At 33.1% G+C, this 22979-nt stretch overlaps 1 protein-coding gene across 4 annotated transcripts in view; it reads left to right on the top strand.

Annotated features, from left to right (window-relative positions):
• Positions 1–22979, top strand: part of CRYBG3 (crystallin beta-gamma domain containing 3) — a 124133-nt gene that overhangs the window by 27415 nt on the left and 73739 nt on the right. For all 4 annotated transcript variants that reach the window (XM_031958881.1, XM_031958879.1, XM_031958882.1 and 1 more), the window contains exon 3: positions 10042–10454. In XM_031958881.1, the coding sequence (XP_031814741.1) occupies positions 10042–10454 (413 nt within the window). The remainder of the gene's footprint in view (positions 1–10041; positions 10455–22979) is intronic.

Raw genomic sequence — 22979 nt, 5'->3', positions numbered from 1 at the left:
CCTAAGATATTTATTTTTTTTTGTTTTTGTCTTGTCCATTCATTTGTATGGATGGATTAAAAAAAAAGTTGAGTTGACAAAATTGGAAGGCTTTGACCCAGAGAAATCTGTGATGACTTGAAGAACTTCCTATTGGGTTTAATGGAAAAGGTTTGACTGTCTTGCTAGTAAGTCTCTAAATAAAATGTACTTTCTACCCCTAAGTCTTAAAGTGGCTGAAGACAGAGTCCTTGACAAGCAGAATGTGAAAGTTGGAAAATTATATTTAATATACTTTATGGATACTACTTAATTATAATAGTGGTTTTTCTGTGTTCCAAAGAACTTGGCTTCTGGAGGGAATCTGCTTTTCTGAAGAAGAAATACCTCTTAGCCCAGGTCACGGTGGTGTATAAGATCTTAAAATTAAATGTGGGGAGTCGTGAAATTATGATTTACTATCAGTATCAGTAAGTGTTTGAGTTATATGTATTTTATATATCTATATACTTGGAGTTATATATAAATTTCTGAGATGAAAAATGATTGTGAGTGAAAAAAGTTTTAAGAAGCCCTGTTGTAAGGGAACCAGATTCATTATGATGGAGGAAGGAACTTAAATTTTTAAGGAAAAGAAAGAGAGAGGAGAACAAGGAAGGAGAGGAAAGAGGGAGAGGAGGAAGGAAAGGAAGAAGGGATAAAGGAAGATCAATTTAGCATTTAAATCCCATAGGCTTAAAAAAAAAAAGATAGAGCTTTGTCTTTTATGGGATGCCTCAGCTAAAGAGTTTAGCTGAAGCCAGGAATTGGAATCAGCTTCCCAGAAAACATGATATACATGTTATCATGATAACATCATGATGTCTTTACATCATAATTCTGTGCAGTGTGAGACATGTGTTGACCCTTCAACCCAGCGATAGATTTTTCTTACATAAATTTCTAATTATTATGTGGTCCCTATATTTTCCTATGAATAATATACTCTATTTGTGGGAGAGTATTCCCCAGGTTATGGAGGATAGAAAATGGTTTATTATTTTTCTAATTTCTATGCTATTTTGTAAATTTTTTAGCTTTTGAGTTATTTGTGTCATCTAGATGACTAGAAAAAGATAACACTCTAGTGGGGGGGGATTGTGAACTGTGATTTTGAGGTTATATAGATCTTTAGAATATCTTGAATCTAAGTTTGTGACTTTCAAATATTAGGGCCTGATCCCAAGTACTACTTTTTTTAAAGAGATCTGAATGCATTTTTTTGTGGCTTCCAGTATATTCTTCTTTCTTCTTAACTCTATAACACCATCCTTAAAAATAAGGAAAAAGGGGAGGAATATACAATCTTTATATTTAAATTAAATATTTGTCTTTTATATTTGGAGGTCTTCTGTCCTTACTCTTGGCCAAAAGCAAAATTTGTTGCTTTTAAAATCATTCAATTTAGTCACTATACCTCTAAGAGTTTGAAGATCAGTTTGTTTTTGCTATTATTTTTGACAGGTATCTGTGAATTCTGTCAATCAAGGCTTTCTTTGTATTTAAAAATTATGATAATTTTCCAATTACATGTAAAGATAGTTTTCAGCATTCACTTCAATAAGATTGATTTCCAGATGTTTTTCCCCTTTTTCTCCTTTTCTACCCACCTCCCCAAGAGGGCAAGCAATCGGATATGTTATACATGTAGTCAAAACATTTTTATGTTGCGAGAGAAGAATCAGAACAAAAGGGAAAAACCATTAGAATGAAAAAAAAAAAAGAAAATAATATGCTTCTCTATGTATCCAGACTCCATAATTGTTTCTTGGGGTTGGATGACACCTTCCATCAATGAAATTTTTGTAATTGTATTGCTGGGAAGAGCTAAGTCTATCATAGTTAATCATCACACAATATAACTGTTGTTACTATATACAATGTTCTCCTGGTTGTGTTCACTTTACTCAGCATCAGTTTATGTAAGTCTTTCCAGATTTTTCTGAATTCCACCTGCTCATCATTTCTTATGGAACAGAAATAGTTCATTACATTCATATACCACAATTTGTTCAGCCATTCCCCAATTGCAGGGCATCCTCTCAATTTCCAATTCTTTTGCCATTACAAAAAGAGCTGCTATAAATATTTCTGTACACATAGGTCCTTTTCTCTTTTTTAAATGATCTCTTTGGGATACAGATGTAGCAGTTGTAGGACGAAAGAGTATGCAGTTTGGTTGCTCTTTGGGTATGGTTCCAAATTTCTCTCCAGAATGATTGGATTAGTAATAACTCCATCAACAATGCAATTGCACTAATTGCATTAATTAATTAAAATGCATAATTGCATATAGTCCAAACAAGTTCTCTATGTATTTTAAAAATGAGGCCTTTATGAGAAACACTTGCTGTAAACATTTTGTTTCCCAGCTTTCTCCTTCCCTTCTAATCTTGATTGCATTGGCTTTGTTTATACAAAACCTTAACTTAATGCATCAAAATTTTGCATTTCATAATATTCTCAATCTCCTCTTGGGTTGTAAAGTCTTCCCTTCTTCATAGATTTGATAAGTAATCTATTAGTCTCCTCATTTGCTAATGGCTTTATTAGACAACTCCATTTGTGGTGTGAGATGTTGGTCTAAGCCTAGTTTATGCCATTCTGTTTTCCAGTTTCTCCAGCAGTTTTTGAGAAATAGTGAGTTCTTATTCCAGAATCTGGACTCTTTGGTTTTATTAAACAGTAGATCAATATAGTCATTGACTGTTGTATCCTCTGTATCTAACCTATTCTACTGATCTACCACTCTATTTCTTTTTTTTCTTCATAATTATAACTTTTTATTGGCAGAACCCATGCCTGAGTAATTTTTTACAACATTATCCCTTGCACTCACTTCTGTTTTGACTTTTCCCCTCCCTCCCTCCATCCCCTCCCTCAGATGGCAAGCAATCTTATGCATGTTAAATATGTCACAGTATATCCTAGATACAATATATGTGTGCAGAACCGAACAGTTCTCTTGTTGCACAGGAAGAATTGGATTCAGAAGGTAAAAATAACCTGGGAAGAAAAACAAAAATGCAAACAGTTTACATTCATTTCCCAGTGTTCTTTCTTTGGGTGTAGCTGCTTCTGTCCATCATTGATCAATTGAAACTGAGTTAGATCTTTTCTTTGTCAAAGAAATCCACTTCGATCAGGATACATCCTCATATAGTATTGTTGTTGAAGTATATAATGATCTCCTGGTTCTGCTCATTTCACTTAGCATCAGTTCATGTAAGTCTCTCCAAGCCTCTCTGTATTCATCCTGCTGGTCATTTCTTACAGAACAGTAATATTCCATAACATTCATATACCACAACTTATTCAGCCATTCTCCAATTGATGGGCATCCATTCATTTTCCAGTTTCTAGCCACTACAAACAGGGCTGCCACAAACATTTTGGCACATACAGGTCCCTTGCCCTTCTTTAGTATTTCTTTGGGGTATAAGCCCAGTAGTAGCACTGCTGGATCAAAGAGTATACATAGTTTGATAACTTTTTGAGCATAGTTCCAAATTGTTCTCCAGAATGGCTGGATGTATTCACAATTCCACCAACAGTTATTAGTATCCCTGTTTTCCCACGTCCTCTCCAACATTTCGCATTATCTTTCCCATCATTCTAGCCAATCTGACAGGTGTACCACTCTATTTCTTAACCAGCATCAGATAGTTTTGATGATTGCTGCTTTAATAAAATTTTAGATCTGGTATCAGTAGATGACCTTTAAACTTTTTTCATTAGTTTCCTTGATATTCTTGACATTTTCTTTTACCTGGTAAATGTAATTATTTTTTTCTAATAATTTTTGGTAGTTTCACTCAATTAATGTAGGTAGAATTGTCCCTTTTATTATATTAGTTTGGCCTACCCATGAATGATTGATATTTTTTCAATTATTTAGATCTGACTTTATTTGTTTGAAAAGCATTTTATAATTTTGTTTACAATGTTCTTGGCTTTGTCTTGGCAGGTAGACTACCAAATTTTTTTTATTATCTAAAATTTATTTAAGTTATTTAAAATGTAATTTTTTTCTATCTCTTGCTGCTGGGCTTTGTTGGTATTATATAGAAATTCTGGAGATTTATGTGGATTTTTTGTATCTTGCAACTTTGCTAAAATTAAAGTTGTGTTTCAAGTGGTTTTTTAGTTCATTTTCTGGGATTCTCTAAGTATGATATCATATCACTTATAAAGAGTGAGTTTTGCTTTCTCATTGATCTGATTATTTCAATTTTTTTTCCTTGTCACATTGCTAAAGGTAGCATTTCTGGTACTATATTGGATAATATTAGTGATAATTGACATCCTTGCTTTATTCTGATTTTATTGGGTAAGTTTGTAGCTTATCCCTATTATATATAAAAATGCCAATTGATGGTGTTATATACTGTTTATCATTGTGAGGAAAACTCTATTTATTTCTTTTATTTCTAGTGTTTTAATAGGAATAGTGCTGTATTTTGTCAAAAAGCTTTTTGTACATCTATTGAGATAATTGTGTGATTTTTTTTTTAAGTTTTGTTATTGATATAGTCAGTTGATAGGGTGATAGTTTACCTAATATTAGACCAGCTCTGCATTTCTGGTATAAATCCCAACTGGTCATAATGTATTATTGTGGTGATAAATTGCTGTAATCTGTTGCTAATATTTTATTTAATTTCTTGTAGCGATATTCATTAGGGGCATTGATGTATAATTTTTTTTTGTTCTTCCTAGTTTAGGTATCAGCTCCATATCTGTGTCACAAAAAGAATGCAGTAAAACTTCTTTGCCTATTTTAACAAATAGTTTATATAGTATAGAAATTAATCCTTCTTTAAGTGTTTGGTAGAATTCACTTGTAAATTCATCTAGCCCTAGAGATTTTTTTCTTAGGAAGTTCATTGATGGCTTGTTCAGTTTCTTTTTTCCAAAATGGGGTTACTTAAGTATTTTATTTCCTCTTCTGTTAATTTTTACAGTTTGCATTTCTGTACATATTTAACCCTTTTGCTTAGATTTTCAGATAAATTACCATATAGTTGAGCAAAATTGCTCCTAATTATTTTTTCACTTTTGATTCTGGTAATTTAGTTTTCTTTCTTTTTTATTAATCAAATTGACCAAAGGGCTTATTTTTAATTTTTTTTCTCCATAAACCACCTCTTAGTTTTATTAGTTCAATTGTTTTCATACATTTAACTTTATTAATATCTTCTTTGAATTTCAGAATTTATAATTTGATATTCAGTAAGAGATTTAAAATTCTTTTTCTAGTTTTTATTTCCATCCCCTACATTGAGTTTCTCTTTCTCCATTTTATTTAGGTAAGCATAAATGAAATGATAGAAATGAATGATAGAAAATTTGTCCTAAAAAAGTTTTGGTAAATTGCATACCCTTTGATCCAGCAGTGTTTCTATTGGGCTTATATCCCAAACAGATCTTAAAGGATCTTAAAGGGACCCACATGTACAAAAATGTTTGTAGCAACCCTTTTTGTAGTGACAAGAAACTAAATGGATGCCTATCAGTTGGAGAATGCTGAATAAATTATGGTATATGAATGTTATAGAATATTATTGTTTTGTAAGGAATGACCAACAGGATGATTTCAGAGAGGCCTGAGAGACTTACATGAACTGATGCTAAGTGAAATGAGCAGAACCCGGAAATTATTATACATGGAAACAAAAGGATTATACGATGATCAGTTCTGATGGACATGGCTGTCTTCAATAATGAGATGGTTCCAATTGTTTGGAATCAATTTCCAAAATTCCAATTGTTCAGTAATGAAGAGATGTAGATACACCCAGAGAGAGGGCTGTGGGAACTGAGTGTGGTTCACAGTATAGCATTTTTACTCTTCTAGTTATTGTTTTCGTGCATTGTATTTTGCTTCTTCTTTTTTTCTTCTGTGGCATGGTAATTGTATAAATATGTATACACATATTGGATTTAACATATATTTCTACCATTTTTAACATATATTGGATACTTGCCATCTAGTGGAGGGTGTGGAGAAAGGGAGGGAAAATTGGAACACAATTTTTTGCAAGGGGCTTATGTTGAAGAATTGTCCATGCATATGTTTTGAAAAATAAAGAGCTTTAATAAAAAAAAGAATACTTTTGTATATTGTCTCATTGTTCTCTTCAATGAAAATTGTTGATTTTATGATTTATTGTTGGATTCTTTAGGATTAAATTTAGTTTTCAATTAATTTTTAGTCTGTCTTTGGTATTTTATTAACATGTAATTTTTATTGCATCATGATCTGAAAAAGATGCATTTAATATTATGTTTGTGAGATTTTAATGCCCTAATACAGTCAATTTTTATGTAGTTGCCATATGTTATTGAGAAAAAGGTATATTCCTTTCTATCCCAATTAATTTTTCTTTAGAGGCCCATCACATCTAAACTTCTGAGTGACCTCCTTAACTTCTTGTTTATTTTGTGGTTAGATTTATTTAATTCTGAGCTGAGAGGTTAAGATCCCTCACCATAATTATATGGTTTTGTTATCCTGTAACTCACTTACCTTCTCTAAAACTGGGATGCTATACCACTTAGTACATATGTGTTTGAGACTGACATTACTTCATTGTTTGTAGAACTTTTTAGCAACATGAAGTTAACCTTATCTCTTTTAATTCGTTCTGGTTTTGCTTTTCCCTGAGATCAGGCATTGCTACCTCTGCTTTTTTAACTTCAGCTGAAGTGAAGTATGATTTTATTTTTTTTGCCTTTCTCTTTGTGTGTAAACAGCATATTGTACAATTCTGCTTTTTCCAAATGCTACATTTAAAATGGTAGCAAGCATAGGACTTGTCAGCCTTCTTTCTTTAAGAAGAATGCTCTTCAAATAGCAACAAATTTTGGAAGCAGTCTTTTATTAATATTAATAACTACTAATTATTAATATTAAAACATGAATTGCAACACTTGGATTCCATCTTGAGAGTTGATTAATCTTTGCTTGCCAGGAGCATGTATGGCATCTTTATTTCTCTTAATCCTAACCTTTTATGGTTATTCTCTTAATATTTCACAAGATTATTTTGTGAATACATAAAGAATTCTGAAGCAATATTTAGACATTTAATATTTATGGCCTTAAAACATTTTGTTGATCCTAACAATATCTACTTGTTCTCATGCATCTTGCCATATATTTTGGTGAATTGGAGGGAACTTGACTTGTGATTTTAAAAAGAAAAACTTTAAAGCTGAGATTTTAATAGGGAAGTATATATATACTATAGTTATGTATTGTAGGTATATATATATATATATATATATATATATATACATACACATATACACACACACATATATCCATCTATATATTTTTTAAATGTGTATTTAATTATAGGGTAGTTACTGTACTCTTATCAAAGAGAAATTTTAGTGCTCTTAATGGTTACTGGGTTTGTGAATAAGTAATTTTGACATTTTAGTCATTTTAATTTCATAATTACAAATAGTTTTCCACAATGATGGTACTGTTACCACAGATCCAATCCTTTAACATTGGCTATTGTCATTTTTGACATATTTGCCAATTTTTAAGGTATGAGGAGAAACCTTAGGCTAGTTCATTTGATTTGCATTTCTCTTACTGATTTATAGCATTTTAAAAATGTGGTTGTGAATGTGCTGCAATTCTTCTTTTGAGAAGTGTTTGCTCATATCTTTTGATCCCTCCTCTAGTACAGAATGGCTGTTTTATATATACATTTGTTATTTGTATATCTTCGATAACAATTCCTTACCAGAGAAACATTTACTTATTAATATGGCTACAAATTAAATTAAGTGAAACTCAGGTAACTAAGGTGTCTTGCTATCTGAAAACTTCACTTAATTGTTCTATCCCTACTAAATATCATTCTTTATCTTTTCTGCCTTTTATGGTATATACTTCTTGAAAAGGCCATCTACAGTATTTTCTCTTTTTTTTCACACTCTTAACACCTTATAATCTGGCTACCAATTTCATCATTACTAAAAGTATCTCCTCCAAAGTTACTAACGATCTCTTAATTGGCAAATCCACTGGCCTCTCAATATTCCTTGACCTCCCAAGAACCTTTGATACTTCCTTAGCCTTTGCTCCTTGATATTCTTGTTTCACTAGGTTTTAGGGACACTACTCAATCTTAGTTTTCCTCCTACTTATCTGACTGTTCCTTTTCATTCCCCCTTTCTGGGTCCTCTTTCAGATCATACCCTCTAATCTTATACGTCCCTCAGAGTTCTAGTCTGGGCCCTCTTTTCTTCTTCTTTACAAACTTGACTTGGAGATTTTCAACTCTCATGGATTTAATTATGATCCCTGTGCTGACAGTTCTCAGATCTTTCTGTCCTGCCCAAGCTTCTTTACAGACTTTCTACCTTGCATGTCTTACTGTCTGATAGACATCTCAAAATGGTTATCCAGTAGACATCTTAAATTCATTATGTTCAAAAGGTAATTCATTTATTTTTCCCCCTACCATCCTTAGTTTCTCAGCCGTCTTGATCTTTCACTTCCCATGTCCAATCTGTTACCATGTCCCATTGATTTAATCTTTTCAACATTTCTTGAATACTTTCCCTATTCTCCTCAGATCCTTCCACCACAATAATGGTGTAGGTCTTCATTTTCTCAGGCCTAGACTACTACAATATCCACTTGCTGAGTCTGTCTGCTTCAAGTATGTCTCTGCTCCAATCCTTCCTCCATTCAGTTACTAAAGTGATTTTACTAGACCACAGGTATGATTTTGTCATTCCCCCCATTCCATAAACTCCAGGAGCTTCCTGTTATCTCTAGGATCAAGTACAAAGTCCTTTTTTTGGCCTTCTGATACTTTCTTAACTATAGTTGTTATATCTTTCTAGTCTTCTTATATCATACTCCCCAGTTGGGACTTAGTGACTTTGCCTTCCCCACACTCCCCTCTGAACAAGTATTTACAATCTCTCATCTCCAGGCACTTTTCTTACTATTCATAACTTGAAACAATTTTCCTCTGTTTGCTTCCTTTAAGATCTAGCTGAATCCCTATCTTCTACAGAAAACCTTTTCTTACCTCTCTTAATTCTTATACAGTTCCTCTGTAATTGTTTCCTATTTATTCTGTATGTATATGCATATATATGTATTTTCTTCTCCATTAGATTGTGAGCTCCCTAAGGAATTTTCCTCCTTTTGTATCAACAATGCTTAGCACAGTTCTTATCACAATAATTATTTAATATGTTTATTAATAATTTACTAATACATAATAAATGTTTATTAACTAATTTTGGTTTTAGTTCATTCTATGAAACTTTTAATTCAGATCAAAACCAGCAAAATTTTTTGAAGAATATTTGCCTAGAAATTTGGTTTGTATGGGCTAGAAGTGTCTTGAAATCATTTAACTCTTGTGCAATATTTTGGGAACTTTTTCCTCATTGTTTTAACTTTTCATTCAAAGAATAATATAATAATGTTACCCACGATTGTCTAGTTTAGCTTTCTTTACTGTGAATCATAATGATACATATGAAAGGTAACTTGTTTTATTGTAACTTAAGCTCAGCATTGAACAGAGGTGGGAAAACAATCTGAACTGCCTCTAGTCATGGAATACAACTTTTTCTGCAGAATTTTAATTGCTAGTTGGGGTTAGGAAAAGATATAGGAAAGGGTGCAGTGGAAATATAAATAACCAAAATGGAGTGAAGGGTGCCATCATTGACTGAAATTAAGTTGCTATTTTTTTAAATTTTCATTATAATCATTGTTTAGATATTTTATGTATTTCTTTGGGACTTGTTGAAGTTTTACTTTCCCCCAATTATGAATCTTAAATCAACTGTATTTATTTTTGTTATATTTATTCCTAGTTTAATTCATAATACTAATTTGATTGCTTTCAGTATTCCTGCACTTAATGTTAATAAGCTCTATATAAATATAAACATAACGTATATGCACACACATGGGTGTGTGTTTAAATTGATTTTTATTTACCATCCTTTTGTTTTGTTTTGTTTTTAAAGATTTCCCAAAGTGAGGACAGTAGGAAGCATTCTGAGAAATCATCTAATCTTTCACCAGAAGAAGACTCAAAAAAGCCAGACAGCTTTTCCAGTTTACCTTCAGTTGCTAAAACTGTAGACAATGATAAGCAGTCAAAAGAAAGCTTTCTCCAGTTTCTTGGCAACTTATTTAATATCTCAGCAAAATCCCCACAGCAACCGAGCCTCAAAAGTGAATGTGACAAAACTGAAAAGGATTCACAAAATCTCATTGTTCTTCATGAAAAAGAGTTTAAAAAGGAAAGTGATAAATGTGGCAGTTCTCCTATAGAAGAACCAAGCTCAACAATTGAGGAAAAGGACCTGCCAACTTCAGTTGATCTGTCAGATACTATATTACAAGATAGTGAACAAGAAAACAGTGAATTGCTCAAGTAAGTTCCAAAAAGTATTCAACCAAGAATGAGTAGTTTGTTCAAATGTAAAAGGGGTCACTAGGTAGGTAAGAATATTACTTTGTTTCATGAATGTGTATAACTGAAGATAAACAACAAGGGAGAATGAAAGAAGAGCTAATGATTAGGTAGGAGACCTAAACTCAACTTCTTGTCTCTGATTTAGTTATTTTATCAATGGCCAATGTATTTTGGTTTTCAGGATTTTAGCTTCATTATCTGGAAAATGAGATCGGATGGACTTAATATTTCAAGATACCTCCCAGCTCTTTACATTCCATGCTTCTGTACTGTATAGGCACGTCTGATAAATCCTTTTATGAATATTCTTTGGGATAGTCCTAATGCATGTTCAATACTGTAATTGCAGTTAGAATAAACTAAATTTTAGATTTCCTAATTTTGGAAATTTTTGCTATTTTGTCTGTCTTCACATAGGTGGATAGGGATTGTATCCTAGATATGTGTTTTTCAAAAACAATAAAATTTTGATTTATTTCACTAATTATGTCTCTATTAAAGAAAATAATCAGTGAATTGCAAGAAATTTCGTTTACTGTTAATGGATCCAACCTTTTGTCCTTTTGAAATAGATGAAAATATTTTATTAAATTTGATACTAGCTTTTTTCCTCAACTTTGTCAACTAGATTCTTACCTAGTGACAAAGTTCTATAATAGCTAATTAGATATAGCTAACTATAACAGCTAATAATGACTATAGCCATTAATAATAATACTAATAGCTCATTTTTAAACATTTTAGTTAGTTCAGCAAAGCAGTGTTCTAGATGCTGAGATAAAGTGATGAAAATTTACATATTGCCTAACCACAAAGAACTTAAAGGGGCAAGAGGAAAAGAAAGAGAAAGAAAACATGTACACAGTGGTGAGGGAAGGAAGCAGTGTGTGAGAAATTGGAAGAAAAAGATGGCTTCTTCCACCTGGTTGGGGATAGAGGAAAGAGAAAGCAGGAAAGATTTCATGAAAAAAAGTGGTTTCTGAATTGACCTGGAAAAGAAGGGAGGACCTTTAATTGATGGAGATGGAGTAGGAAAATTCTGTTTTAAACTTGGGGTACAACATAAGCTGAAAGACTGAATAGGATTTCCATAAAGAAAATCGTTTTTAATTGGAAAGGGAACAAGCATTTATTAAGCATGTATTATATGCTGATAACTGTATTAAGTGCTTTACAGATGGATACTCAGTTGTATTCATTTACAATTACTCATTTATCTTTACAATGAACTATAAATTTGTTTCGGTAATATCCAACTCTCTTTAATCCCATTTTGAAGTTTTCTTGGCAGAGATACTCAAGTAGTTTGCCATTTCCTTCTCCAGCTCATTTTACAGATGAGGAACTGAAGCAAACAATATAAAGTGACCTACCTAGAATCATACCAGTTAATAAATGTCCAAGGCCAGATTTGAACTTAAATCTGTACTAGACTTAAAGAATTGGGGAAAGGCTTCCTTTAGAAAATAGGATTTTAGTTGGGACTAAAAAGAAGCCTGGAAAGAGTAGGAAATGATGAGGAGTGGGAGAGCATTTTAGGCATGGAGGACAGCCAGAGAAATACCTAGGGCCAAGATGAAATGTCTTGTTTACTGGGAATCCATCATCAGTATGTCAAAAAAAAAAATACACCTGAGATCACCAAGTAAAGTAGTAGGAAGGAAAAAAGGGAAGAGAGACCAGACTAGAATCATGAGGGACAGGTTGGAGGTTGTGATCTAGAGGAGGATCCAGTAAAGGAGATTGAGACTGAGGAAGAGCAATCAAGTAGGAAGAGTACTACGAGTGAGTAATGTCCCAAAAGTCTAAAGAGAAAAAAATATTAAGGAGAAAAGGTTGAGTATCAAAAGTTGCCTAGAAGTCAGAGATAAAGAGGTTCAACATTGATAGGTCATTGGATTTGGCAGTGATTAGTAACTTTGGAAAGGACAGTTTTGGTAAAAGGATGGAGATGTTGTTTTGGAGGGTTTTAAAAGAGTGTATATATTTATATAAGCATGAAAAAAAATGTGATGGAAGTGGGAAAGTATAGGAAATGTTTAGTGGGCAGAGATAAATCTTAATTTAGCTACAGTTAAGAGTACAGTGTAGAACCAATATTAAAAGATGGGGATAAAAAGGTGTGCTTTGCCACATTTTAAAGAATTTTACATGCTGTGCAAAAAAGGTGGAACTTTATTTTTAAGCAGAGTAATGAAATGACTAAATCAATATAAAAGGAAAATGATTTTGGCTGCCATAATTCATGCTACCATTAATTGAAGGAGGAGACAGAAACAAAATAGAAACAAAACTTGGTAAGAGGATGTTTTAATAATAGTAGTTGTAACAAAGAAGGGGAGAAAGATTTTGGAGTTAATTCAGAATAGATATTAGGATTAAGCTTGTGGCTTTATTGACAAGGGTGGTACTTTCTGTGCAGCTTATTTATGTTTTAGAAAGTTAGCTAGAAATCGACAGCATTTTATAACTGATTAGATATGATGGGTAGAGGAAAAGGAGGGCTAAAAAGTAATACCATTTATTCAGACATGGAACACTGGGTAAATGATAATGGCCAGCAACTGAAAAATTTGAAATCAGGAGGAGGAACAAGTTTATGTGACAGGAACTACAGAAATAGATGGAAGTATAGTAGTTGTCTTTAGTTATTTAAAGGGCTGTGGAAGGGACTTTTGACTCCTGTACTCCAGAGTACATAACAAAGCATCACCTTATATCACAGGTATAATTTTGGAGAGGGAGATTTCAGCTCAGTATAAGAATAAGATTATTAACAGTTGAAAATGTCTAAAAGTGTAATGAGCTACTACCTCAGCAGGTAATATTATCATTATTCTGTAGAGGGCATTCTTGTTCAGGTAGAATTTGGACCCAATGAGCTAGGAAGTTAACCTATTATTAGCAGGGAGTTTCTGTCATGAAAAAGCACCTTTAGAGACATATTCAGAAGCTCCTAATGAGTTGGAAGTTATCACCTCTTGTTGTGATCTACTGTTCTTATGGACAGTTATTTCCTATTCAGTTTTTCACATTCCTTACTTTGATACAGTTAGATTCCTTCTTTCATTTTTAAAGATTTCATGTAATTTCTTGGATCTTCTCCAGCCTCTCAAAACTGTCCTCATTGGGTTAAAATAGGAAGAAAACTCTTTTATCTTTTTTTTCCTGTATGGTGTCTAATAAGTATTTTGGCAATGAAAGCAGTAACAATAACACCACCATAACTCATTTACATTATGATTTTGCATGTGTTACCTCCAGATAGTCCTTCAAATGAGGTAGTACAAGAATTATTTTTCTCCTTTTGTATAAATAGAAAATGAAGAGTCAGAGACATGAAATGACTGTGGCATTGTAAAGGTAGTAGGCAAAATGAGAGGGAGGGTGAAGTCTGTTCTTCTTGTAAATATATATATATATATAATATATGGTACATATATATTATATATGTACTATATATTATATATATTATATGTGTACATATATAATATATATTATATATGTATATATATATATTACTAATTTTACTAATAATTTGTGTCTAAATGTTTATAGTGAAGGTTCCCCATCATTGTGAGAATAACATCTCTTACTTTGTAAAGGTAAAAAATAAAAGAAATGTTAATGTTAACAATTTGGATTGAATTTAACTTTCAGGAAGTAAAATTTGTCCTTTTACTGAAAGGTATTTTGAAAAAAGCTTTTGTAAAGTACTACTGTATTCCAGGTTTAGGAGATGACAACAGCATCAGGAAAAGATAAATATGTGAAAGAATAAAGTGAATAGATTTGGTGGGATGTCTGATCTTTACCTGAATGGCTCTTTGTATGGTCGGGCCTTGAGTATTGATAATACTCTTCATTTTTTCTAAAACTTTTTAATGTTTTATTTTTTAAAAGTTTGTTCAAAAAGTTAGGGAAGCAAATGATTAAGTCATGCCATCAGGGTTTTTCTTTGTGGGATAGGGGAACAGATTATTTCTGGTTTTAGAGCTAGAGAAGATAGAATTTAAAAATTTAATATTTTCCCCAGTTACATTTAAAACAATTTTTTTACATTTGTTTTAAAAACTTGAGTTCCAGATTCTTTCCCTTATTCCCACCTCCAGCCCCCATTAAGAAATCACATATGAAGTTCTGCAAAATATTTCCAAAAAAGTCATGTTATAAAAGAAAATCTAGATCTTTCACACTAATTAAAAAGAAAAAGAAACCCTCAAGAAAAATGAGAGAAAGAGATTATTTTCAACCTGTATTCAGACACAATCAATTTCTTCTATGGTTATGCATAGGATTTTTTTCTTTATTATAGCTTTTTATTTATAAGATATATGGGTAATTTTTTTTTGAGCATTGAAAATTGCAAAACCTTTTGTTCCAACTTTTCCCCTCCTTCCCCCCATCCCTTTCCCCAGATGGCAGATTGACCAATACATGTTAAATATGTTGAAGTATAAGTTAAATACAATATGTGTATACATGTCCAAACAGTTAATTTGCTGTACGAAAAGAATCAGACTCTGAAATAGTGTACAATTTGCCTGTGAAGGAAATTAAAAATGCAGACGGACAAAAATAGAGGGATTGGGAATTCTATGTAGTGGTTCATAGTCATCTCCCAGAGTTCTTTTGTTGGGTATAACTGGTTCAGTTCATTACTGCTCTATTGGAAATGATTTTGTCCATCTCATTGTTGAAGAGGGCCACAAACATTCTTGCACATACAGGTCCCTTTCCCTTCTTTAAAATATCTTTGGGATATAAGCCTAGTAGTAAGTAACACTGCTGAATCAAAGGGTATGCACAGTTTGATAACTTTTTGATCATAGTACGGATAGGATTTTTTATCATAAGTCCTTCAGAGTAATTGTGGATCACTGTACTTTTGAAAATGGTAAAGTCATTTGCAACTGGTCATCCCAGAACATTGCTATTACTTTGTATACAGTACATTTCACTTTGCTTGAATCCATAGAGGACTTTCCAGATTTTTTTTACAGCATCCTGTTCATCATTTCCCATAGGACAATAATAATTTTATCACAATCAAACACCACAATTTATTAAGCCATTGTCCAATTGATTAGCATCCCCTCAGTTTCGAGTTTTTTGCCCTGAGAAAAGAGCTGCTACAAATATTTTTGTACATGTAGCTCCTTTTCTTTTTTAAAAACACCCCTTTTGATATTCATAACTAGTAGTGGTATTGTTAGTCAAAGGATATGCATAAGTTTGTAGCCTTTTGGGCATAGATCATATCTTTCAATCATTTATCAATTGAGGGATGACTCTTTTTATAAATTTGACTCAGTTTTCTTTGTTGGAGAAATAAGAGAAACTTGCTTCAAAATTCTTTTCTACAATTGCTATTGCTAACTATATTTATCCCTAGCCATTTCTGATGAAAGTAAAATTCATTCACTCTTTCTTTTTCCCTCCCTTCCTCCTCCATTGTAAACTTTTTCTTGCCTCTTTTTTATTAAAATTTTTTTTTAATTTTCAAAACATATGCATGGATAATTTTTCAACATTGACCCTTGCAAAACCTTGTATTCCAAATTTCCCCCTTCTTCCTTCTACCCTTTCCCCTAGATGACAAGTAATCCAATATATGTTAAACATGTTAAAATAAATGTTAAATCCAATATATGTATACAATTATCTTGCTGCACAAGAAAAATCATATCAAAAAGGAAAAAATGAGAAAGAAAACAAAATACAAGCAAACAACAAGAAGAATGAAAATGCTATGTTGTGATCTATACTCCGTTCCCACAATCCTCTCTCTGAATGTAGATAGCTCTTTTCATTACAGGTTCATTGGAAATGGCCTCAAACATCTCATTGTTGGAAAGAGTCACATCCATCAGAATTGATCAAAATATACATTGTTGCCATGTACAATGATCTCCTGGTTCTGCTTATTTCACTTAGCATCAGTTCATGTAAGTCTCTCCAGGCCTGTCTAAAATCATCCTGCTGATTGTTTCTTATAGAATAATAATATTCCATAACATTCATATACCATCACTTATTTAGCCATTCTCCAACTGATGGGCATCCACTTAGTTTCCATGTTCTTGCTACTATAGAAAGGGCTGCCACAAACATTTTTGCTCATGTAGGTCTTTTTCCCTCCTTTAAGATCTCTAGTAGAACTTTTTCCGCATAGTTCCAAGTTGCTCTCCAGAATGGCTGGATCCATTCACAATTCTACAATGTATTAGTGTCCCAGTTTTCCTAATCCCCTCCAATATTTGTTATTAACTTTTCCTGTCATCTTAGGCAATCTGAGAGGTATGTAGGGTATCTCAGAGTTGTATTAATTTGCATTTCTCTGATCATTAATTATTTAGGACATCTTTTCATATGACTAGAAAGGGTTTTAATTTCATCTAAAAATTGTCCATATCCTTTGACCATTTATCAACTGAAGAATGTTTTGCCTCTTTTTATGGCAAATAATTTACACTATTCCACTTCTTTTCCCTTTCTCTTAGTTACATCTCTCTCAACCCTTAATTTCATCATTTTAGAAAGAATATTATCCCTTTATATTCAGTTCAGCTCTGTATCTCTGTATATATATTCCTCTAAACTGCCTATAATAATGAGTTACAAGTATCATCCTCCCATGCAGGACTGTAAACAGATAAACCTTGTTAAGTCCCTTATAATATCACTTTCCTAATTATCTCCTTATGCTTTTCCTAAGTCCTGTATTTAAAAATCAGGTCTTCCATTCAGCTCTGGTCTTTTCATCATGAATGTTTGAAAGTCCTCTATTTCATTGAATATCCACCTTTTCTGCTTATGACTGTACTCAGTTTTGCTGGATAGGTTATAATCAATTCTAACTCCATTGCTTTCTGGAATATCACATTCCAAGACCTCCAGACATTTAATGTATAAGCTGCTAAATCTTGTGTGATCCTAACTGTAGCTCCACTATATTTGAATTGTTTATTTCTGAATAATTGCAATATTTTCTCATTGACCTGGGAGCTCCAGAATTGGGCCATATAATATTCCTTGGAGTTTTTATTTTGGGATCTCTTTCAGAAGGTAATCAATGAATTCTTTCAATTTTTATTTTATCCTCTGGTTCTAAGGTATCAGGACAGTTTTTCTTTGATACTTTCTTGAAAGATGATATCCTTTTTGATCATGACTTTCAGGTAGACCAATAATTTTAAAATTCTCTCTCCTGGATCTGTTTTCCAAGTCTTGTTATTTCAATGAGATGTTTCACTTTTTTTTCATTTTTTCCATTTTTGCTTTATTTCTTGATTTCTTCTAAGGTCATTAGCTTTCATTGCTCAGTTCTAATTTTCAAGGAATTATTTTAGTACCTTCTTCCTCAATTGATCAGTTTTTCTTTTTGATCCATTCTTTTCTTCATTAGCTTTTTCTGTTTCCTTTTGTACCACTCTTGATTCTTTTCCTAATTTTTCCTCTTCTTCTCTTATTTGATTTTCAAAATCCCTTTTGAGCTTTTCCATGGTCTGGGTCCAATTCTTATTTTTCTTGGAAGCTTTGGATGTAGGAGCTTTGATTTTATCATCTTCTGAATGTGTGTTTTGATCTTCATTGTCACCATAGAAACTTTCTATGATCAGAAACTTTTTTGTTATCTGTTACTTGGCTTTTAACTTTTTGTTAAACTAGAGCTTTGTTTCTAGGGTGGAGAGTGCGCTGTCCCAAGCCGTTTTCAAAGACCTTTCTGGGGACCTGACCACAAGTCCTCTTTTCTGAACTGGAACTGTTAGGAGTGTCCTTACTACATTGTTGCTATAAGACCTAATGTGCTAAAGCAGCAGACCTGCTTTGCTGGGTCTGGGGCTGCACTGGTGTGACCTGTGCTAGTATTGTGTGTTGGTTTCCCACCTTAGTTCCATAGACCTTTACTACTGACCTTCTAAGTTGTGCTTTGTGTATCTGGGTTGAAAGGGCTAGAATCAGCCAGTCCTGATGCTGATTCCAAGATCCCTGGACTCCTCATTCCCACTTTATTGATGAGAGGCTGGGCTGGGGCTGGGGTTTTGCCGATGCAGCCTGAACCAGGACATGCTGGTCTCCTACCCTTTCATTAAAAGAAAATATAAGTTCTGACTTTTCTTTTACTTTAGTAAAATAAAAGTTTCACTTTAGATCAAAGACAGTTTTTTTTTTTCCTTCCATGGCTGCTTTAAGAAATACCTTTGGGTAAGTTAGAGGGGAGGAGGACTGATTTGTGATGACCGGGCTAGCACCCAGGACACCCCAGAATCAGCTGGAGTCAGGATAAGCAAAAGTCCTTAGTCTTTATTCTTGGTCTTTAGACGCAGGATTGAACAGGATGGAAGCAGAATCTCCACCACTGCCTTTTCCCTTGTCTACCACAAAGAGTGACTCTGGATCGTTGTATTCCACCTCCTAATCCCTCCTACAATCCTCTGTATACACCAATCCTTGAGCCAGCACAGGATAGTGGGAAGGACCATTTTCCAAGCATATGCCCATAGAGTATTGTCCAATCAGTAATTAGCCCTAAGTGCTTGAACCCACCTCAGTGCAATGACTCAAGAGTTTCAGCCCTCTACACTGATTGACTAAAACTATAGGATAGAGAGGAGGGAGGAGGAAGAGAGAAGGAGGGATTTACTACAGATAGTATTTGTGAAGTGAAAATTAGAGGATGATAGTTATGTCTCACGTTCCTTGTACAGCTTTTTTTAGTTAATCATTTGAAAAAGAAAATCCCAACCCCTTTAAAATATGGTGGCTTTCTTCAAATATAGCATTAAAAAGCAGTTGTTTCAGTGAACAAAAACAAGCACTCAAACCCAACAGACTTCTATACAAGTTAGGCTTTAATGAGCATTCTTACCATAGACAATACTGACTTTCCTAAATGGAGTGTTAAGTTAAATTTGACCAATAACATCTTAACGTCAATATTTTCATGTTTTTTAAATAGATTACTTTGTATTTTCATCATTATTTTCCTGTTCTGTTTGGTTCATTCAGACAGAGCATTGATTTGATTTTACATGGAACCTACTTGTCAACTTGTCAAAGTTGTCAAAGATTCTTTTCTGAATCTCAGTACATTTCTTTCCTTTAATAATGGGCAATAACAATTAGTATGTAGTGGTAATAAAATACTTGACAGTCACAGTGGATAAGATTTTGTAGCCAGCAGTTACATAGATTAGTAAAAATAATTGTTTAGTTTTAAATCCAGATGATGTAGAAGAAAATTCATTATAGTTTTGCGGTATGATTTTGAAATCTCAAAGAAATACAAAGTCTTCACTTATTTCATATAAATTTCAACAAAGATTTCATTTTGCCATTTATACACAACTCTTTAATAAGAATCTTAACTCTAGGTATAAATTATGGAACTATATGAAATATTTGGCCAGAAGTAATTAAGAATAATCACATACTATATATACAATGTTTAAAAATAAATTTAAAATTTGTTCCACTACCTGTTTTTGCATATGAATAGTTAAAATGTAATTAGAATGGCATTTTAAGAGTAACCTAAAAGTTTGCATGGGAAAGTTTTATCTTAAATTTCAAAACTTTGTTTATTGAGAAATAATCATTAAAATTTCCATAAGGCTTTTTTAACCAGATAATAATCAGCAGTGAAGTTTTTGTTGGATTAAGCAATTGGAGAATTGAAATTCTTTCCCCATAACCTCCTTCAAACTCTTGCAATTGGAGCAATATTTTAATGCTTGTTTCAGTGCAAGTTAGGTTGATTTTTTTCCTTGAAAGGTATTAAGACCATTTCAAAATTTGGTTGGCTTAGGTCGAGGACTAAATGCCCACACCATTGATGTCTACAAAAATGCTGCCCCGAGCTTAAGCACTCTGATAGCTTGGTTGTTGGAAAACTATAAAACTTATGTCAGGGAGTTTTGTTTGGTTGAATTAATTAGAAGAATCCTCAATGCCTCTTGTTAAATATCCTTCAGTGATAGGTAAATAAATCATTTGTTAACTTTTGAATGATCTGCTACTATCTTATTGAATGTAAACTACCTGAAAACTTCCCTTATCTAGATACAGACCAGAACACTCCCATCCCTTCTTTGTCAAAGTTACCTGTTGCTTAAAGGAAATGATGCTTCTCATTTAAATAGAATTCCTAGAAGTATAATTTGAAACAAGTTTGGAAACAGTAGTGAGGAATTTGTGTCAGAACTTTTAGAATTCTAAATCTTAAGTCTAGTTTCTAAGTTTTTAAGTCTTTACATGTCTTCATGACAGATGTTTTAAGTAACCTTTCTCCTTATCACTCCTTTATTTTTGTAGTATTATTGTTCCAATCCACTTGCCATACCAAAGAAAAGTAATGTAACATTTATAGCTTGTTATGGATAAAGTGAAGTTGTGGAAACAAAAATAAAATGGCTCCTGCCTTCCTCAAGCTTATATCTTAGCATATGAGAAGAACTGCTATGATAAATGTGTTGCCAAACAAATTCTTCTTTCTGTCATAAAGGCACAGTGATTCTAGACAATTCTGCATCCAGGGTCTGGTGCTACTCTTTACTCTTTGTTGTTCTCTCTTTTCTTTTGTCCAGTTCTATAAGAGTTAAATATAAAAGTGTTGCTTCATGTCTTTCACTAACCAGTCTAGGAGAGAATACTTTAAATATAGAATTAGATATTTTAAAGAATATGTAAAACTTTTTGTAAATTAAAAACTTATTTGAGAGCTTTTCTTTCCAAATATTGGGCAGAATAAACTAAGAACAACAGAGTTTGTCTTACGTCTTGCAGTGTAAGGAAGGTAAATCCCTAGTTGAAATTTGGATGCTGCAGACAACAAATACTTAATGAGTTTATTATTGTTGCAAATATTTTTTTTACTCCTAATGCATAGAATTCTGCTGAAAATAAGCAAACATTGTCAGGAAGCTTGTTGCTGAGGAATTACGTTATAGTTATAGAAGAAAAATAATACAGTACTTGAAATTGACTTTCTGGTATTTTCATTTTACAAGTAAGGAAGGAGGTATAAGACTAAAATTTTTCCAACTGAAATTCAGCTTAACTTGATTTATTAAGAATGCCTTAGAGCAGGGGTCCTCAAACTTTTTAAATGGGGGCCAGTTCACTGTCCCTCAGATATCTTATTTTGAAGTGAAGAAACAAAACGGGAACAAATACAATATTTAAAATGAAGTAAAGTGAAATCAACAAACTTACCAGCATTTCAATGGGATCTATGGGACTGCTTTTGGCTAATGAGACGGTCAATGTCTGGTTCCATATTTGTCACTGTTAGTTATAACAAGTGAGGCAATTGTGCCTCCGTTAGTCTTGATCTGGTTGGAGATTTCAAATGTTTCATTCTAGAAAAAGTCTGTTCACAGACATAAGTGATGCCAAAGATGGTTGCCATTTTGAGTGCATGGTTCCTGAGATGAGGATGTGTCTCAGAGGGGAAAGATGCATAGAAATTATGAAGGCTGCTTGACTTTAATGCATCTTTCAGAGAGTCACAATTCTGCAGTTCAGCCAGTTCCATTTGATAAATTGTATCCACATTTTCAATGTCAATAGAAAATGGGTTATGGAAAAGTTGTATGTCCTGTTCATAGATATGAAGCTTTTTAAATCTAAATTGGAACTCCTTTTGCAATTTTTCCAGTGAATCCACACATGTTTTATTTGGGAATGCAATCAGCGGTTTTTCTGCTAACAGATTTTGAGTTGTGAGGAGATGGCAGAAGTTTTCCTCCTTCACTTGTGTGATGAGGAGGCCTAATTTTACTTTCAAATGCTTTGACATGTGATTGCATATCACAGTGAGCTTCCTCTTTCCTTGAAGTTGCATATTGAAATTGCTGAGCAGCTCTGTTACATCTGTCAGAAAGGCAAGGTGTCATTTCCATTCTGCATCATTGAACTCTGGTACTACTTTGTTTTGTGAAAGCAGAAAAGTTGTAATCTATGGAAGTAAATTATAGAAACGTTTCAAAACTCTCCCTCAACTCACCCAATGGACTTCTGTGTGATATAGAACATCTTCATACTCAACATTTAGCTCAGACTGAAATTATCTGTGATTTAGTGCATTAGCTCTAATGAAGTTAACACAAGATACCACAATTTTCATAACAGAGTCCCACTTTAGTGATTTACTACACAGCACTTGTTGGTGGATAAGGCAGTGTATGGCTATTGGATGAGAATGGTTATGTTTGTCCATCTCTTGGTTAATGTAAGCAATTACTCCTTTCTTAGATCCCACCATGCTAAGAGCACCATCAGTTGTGTCACGTTGACTAGTTTAGCCCAGTCCAGCTCCAAACCATTAATAATTTGGCAAACCTTTTCGTAGATATCCTCTCCTGTAGTTGTTCCTTTGATGACTTTGCAGTGCAGCAAGGTCTTCTATGACTTCAAAATAATCATTCGTCCCATGAATAAAAATTAGAAGTTGTGCAGAATCACGAACATCATTGCTTT

Source organism: Sarcophilus harrisii, chromosome 3, assembly GCF_902635505.1.
Source record: "Sarcophilus harrisii chromosome 3, mSarHar1.11, whole genome shotgun sequence".
In the NCBI taxonomy this organism is placed as follows: Eukaryota; Metazoa; Chordata; class Mammalia; order Dasyuromorphia; family Dasyuridae; genus Sarcophilus; species Sarcophilus harrisii.
The sequence above is the reverse complement of the archived record's forward strand: the minus strand, read 5'-3'. Positions and strand labels throughout refer to the sequence as shown.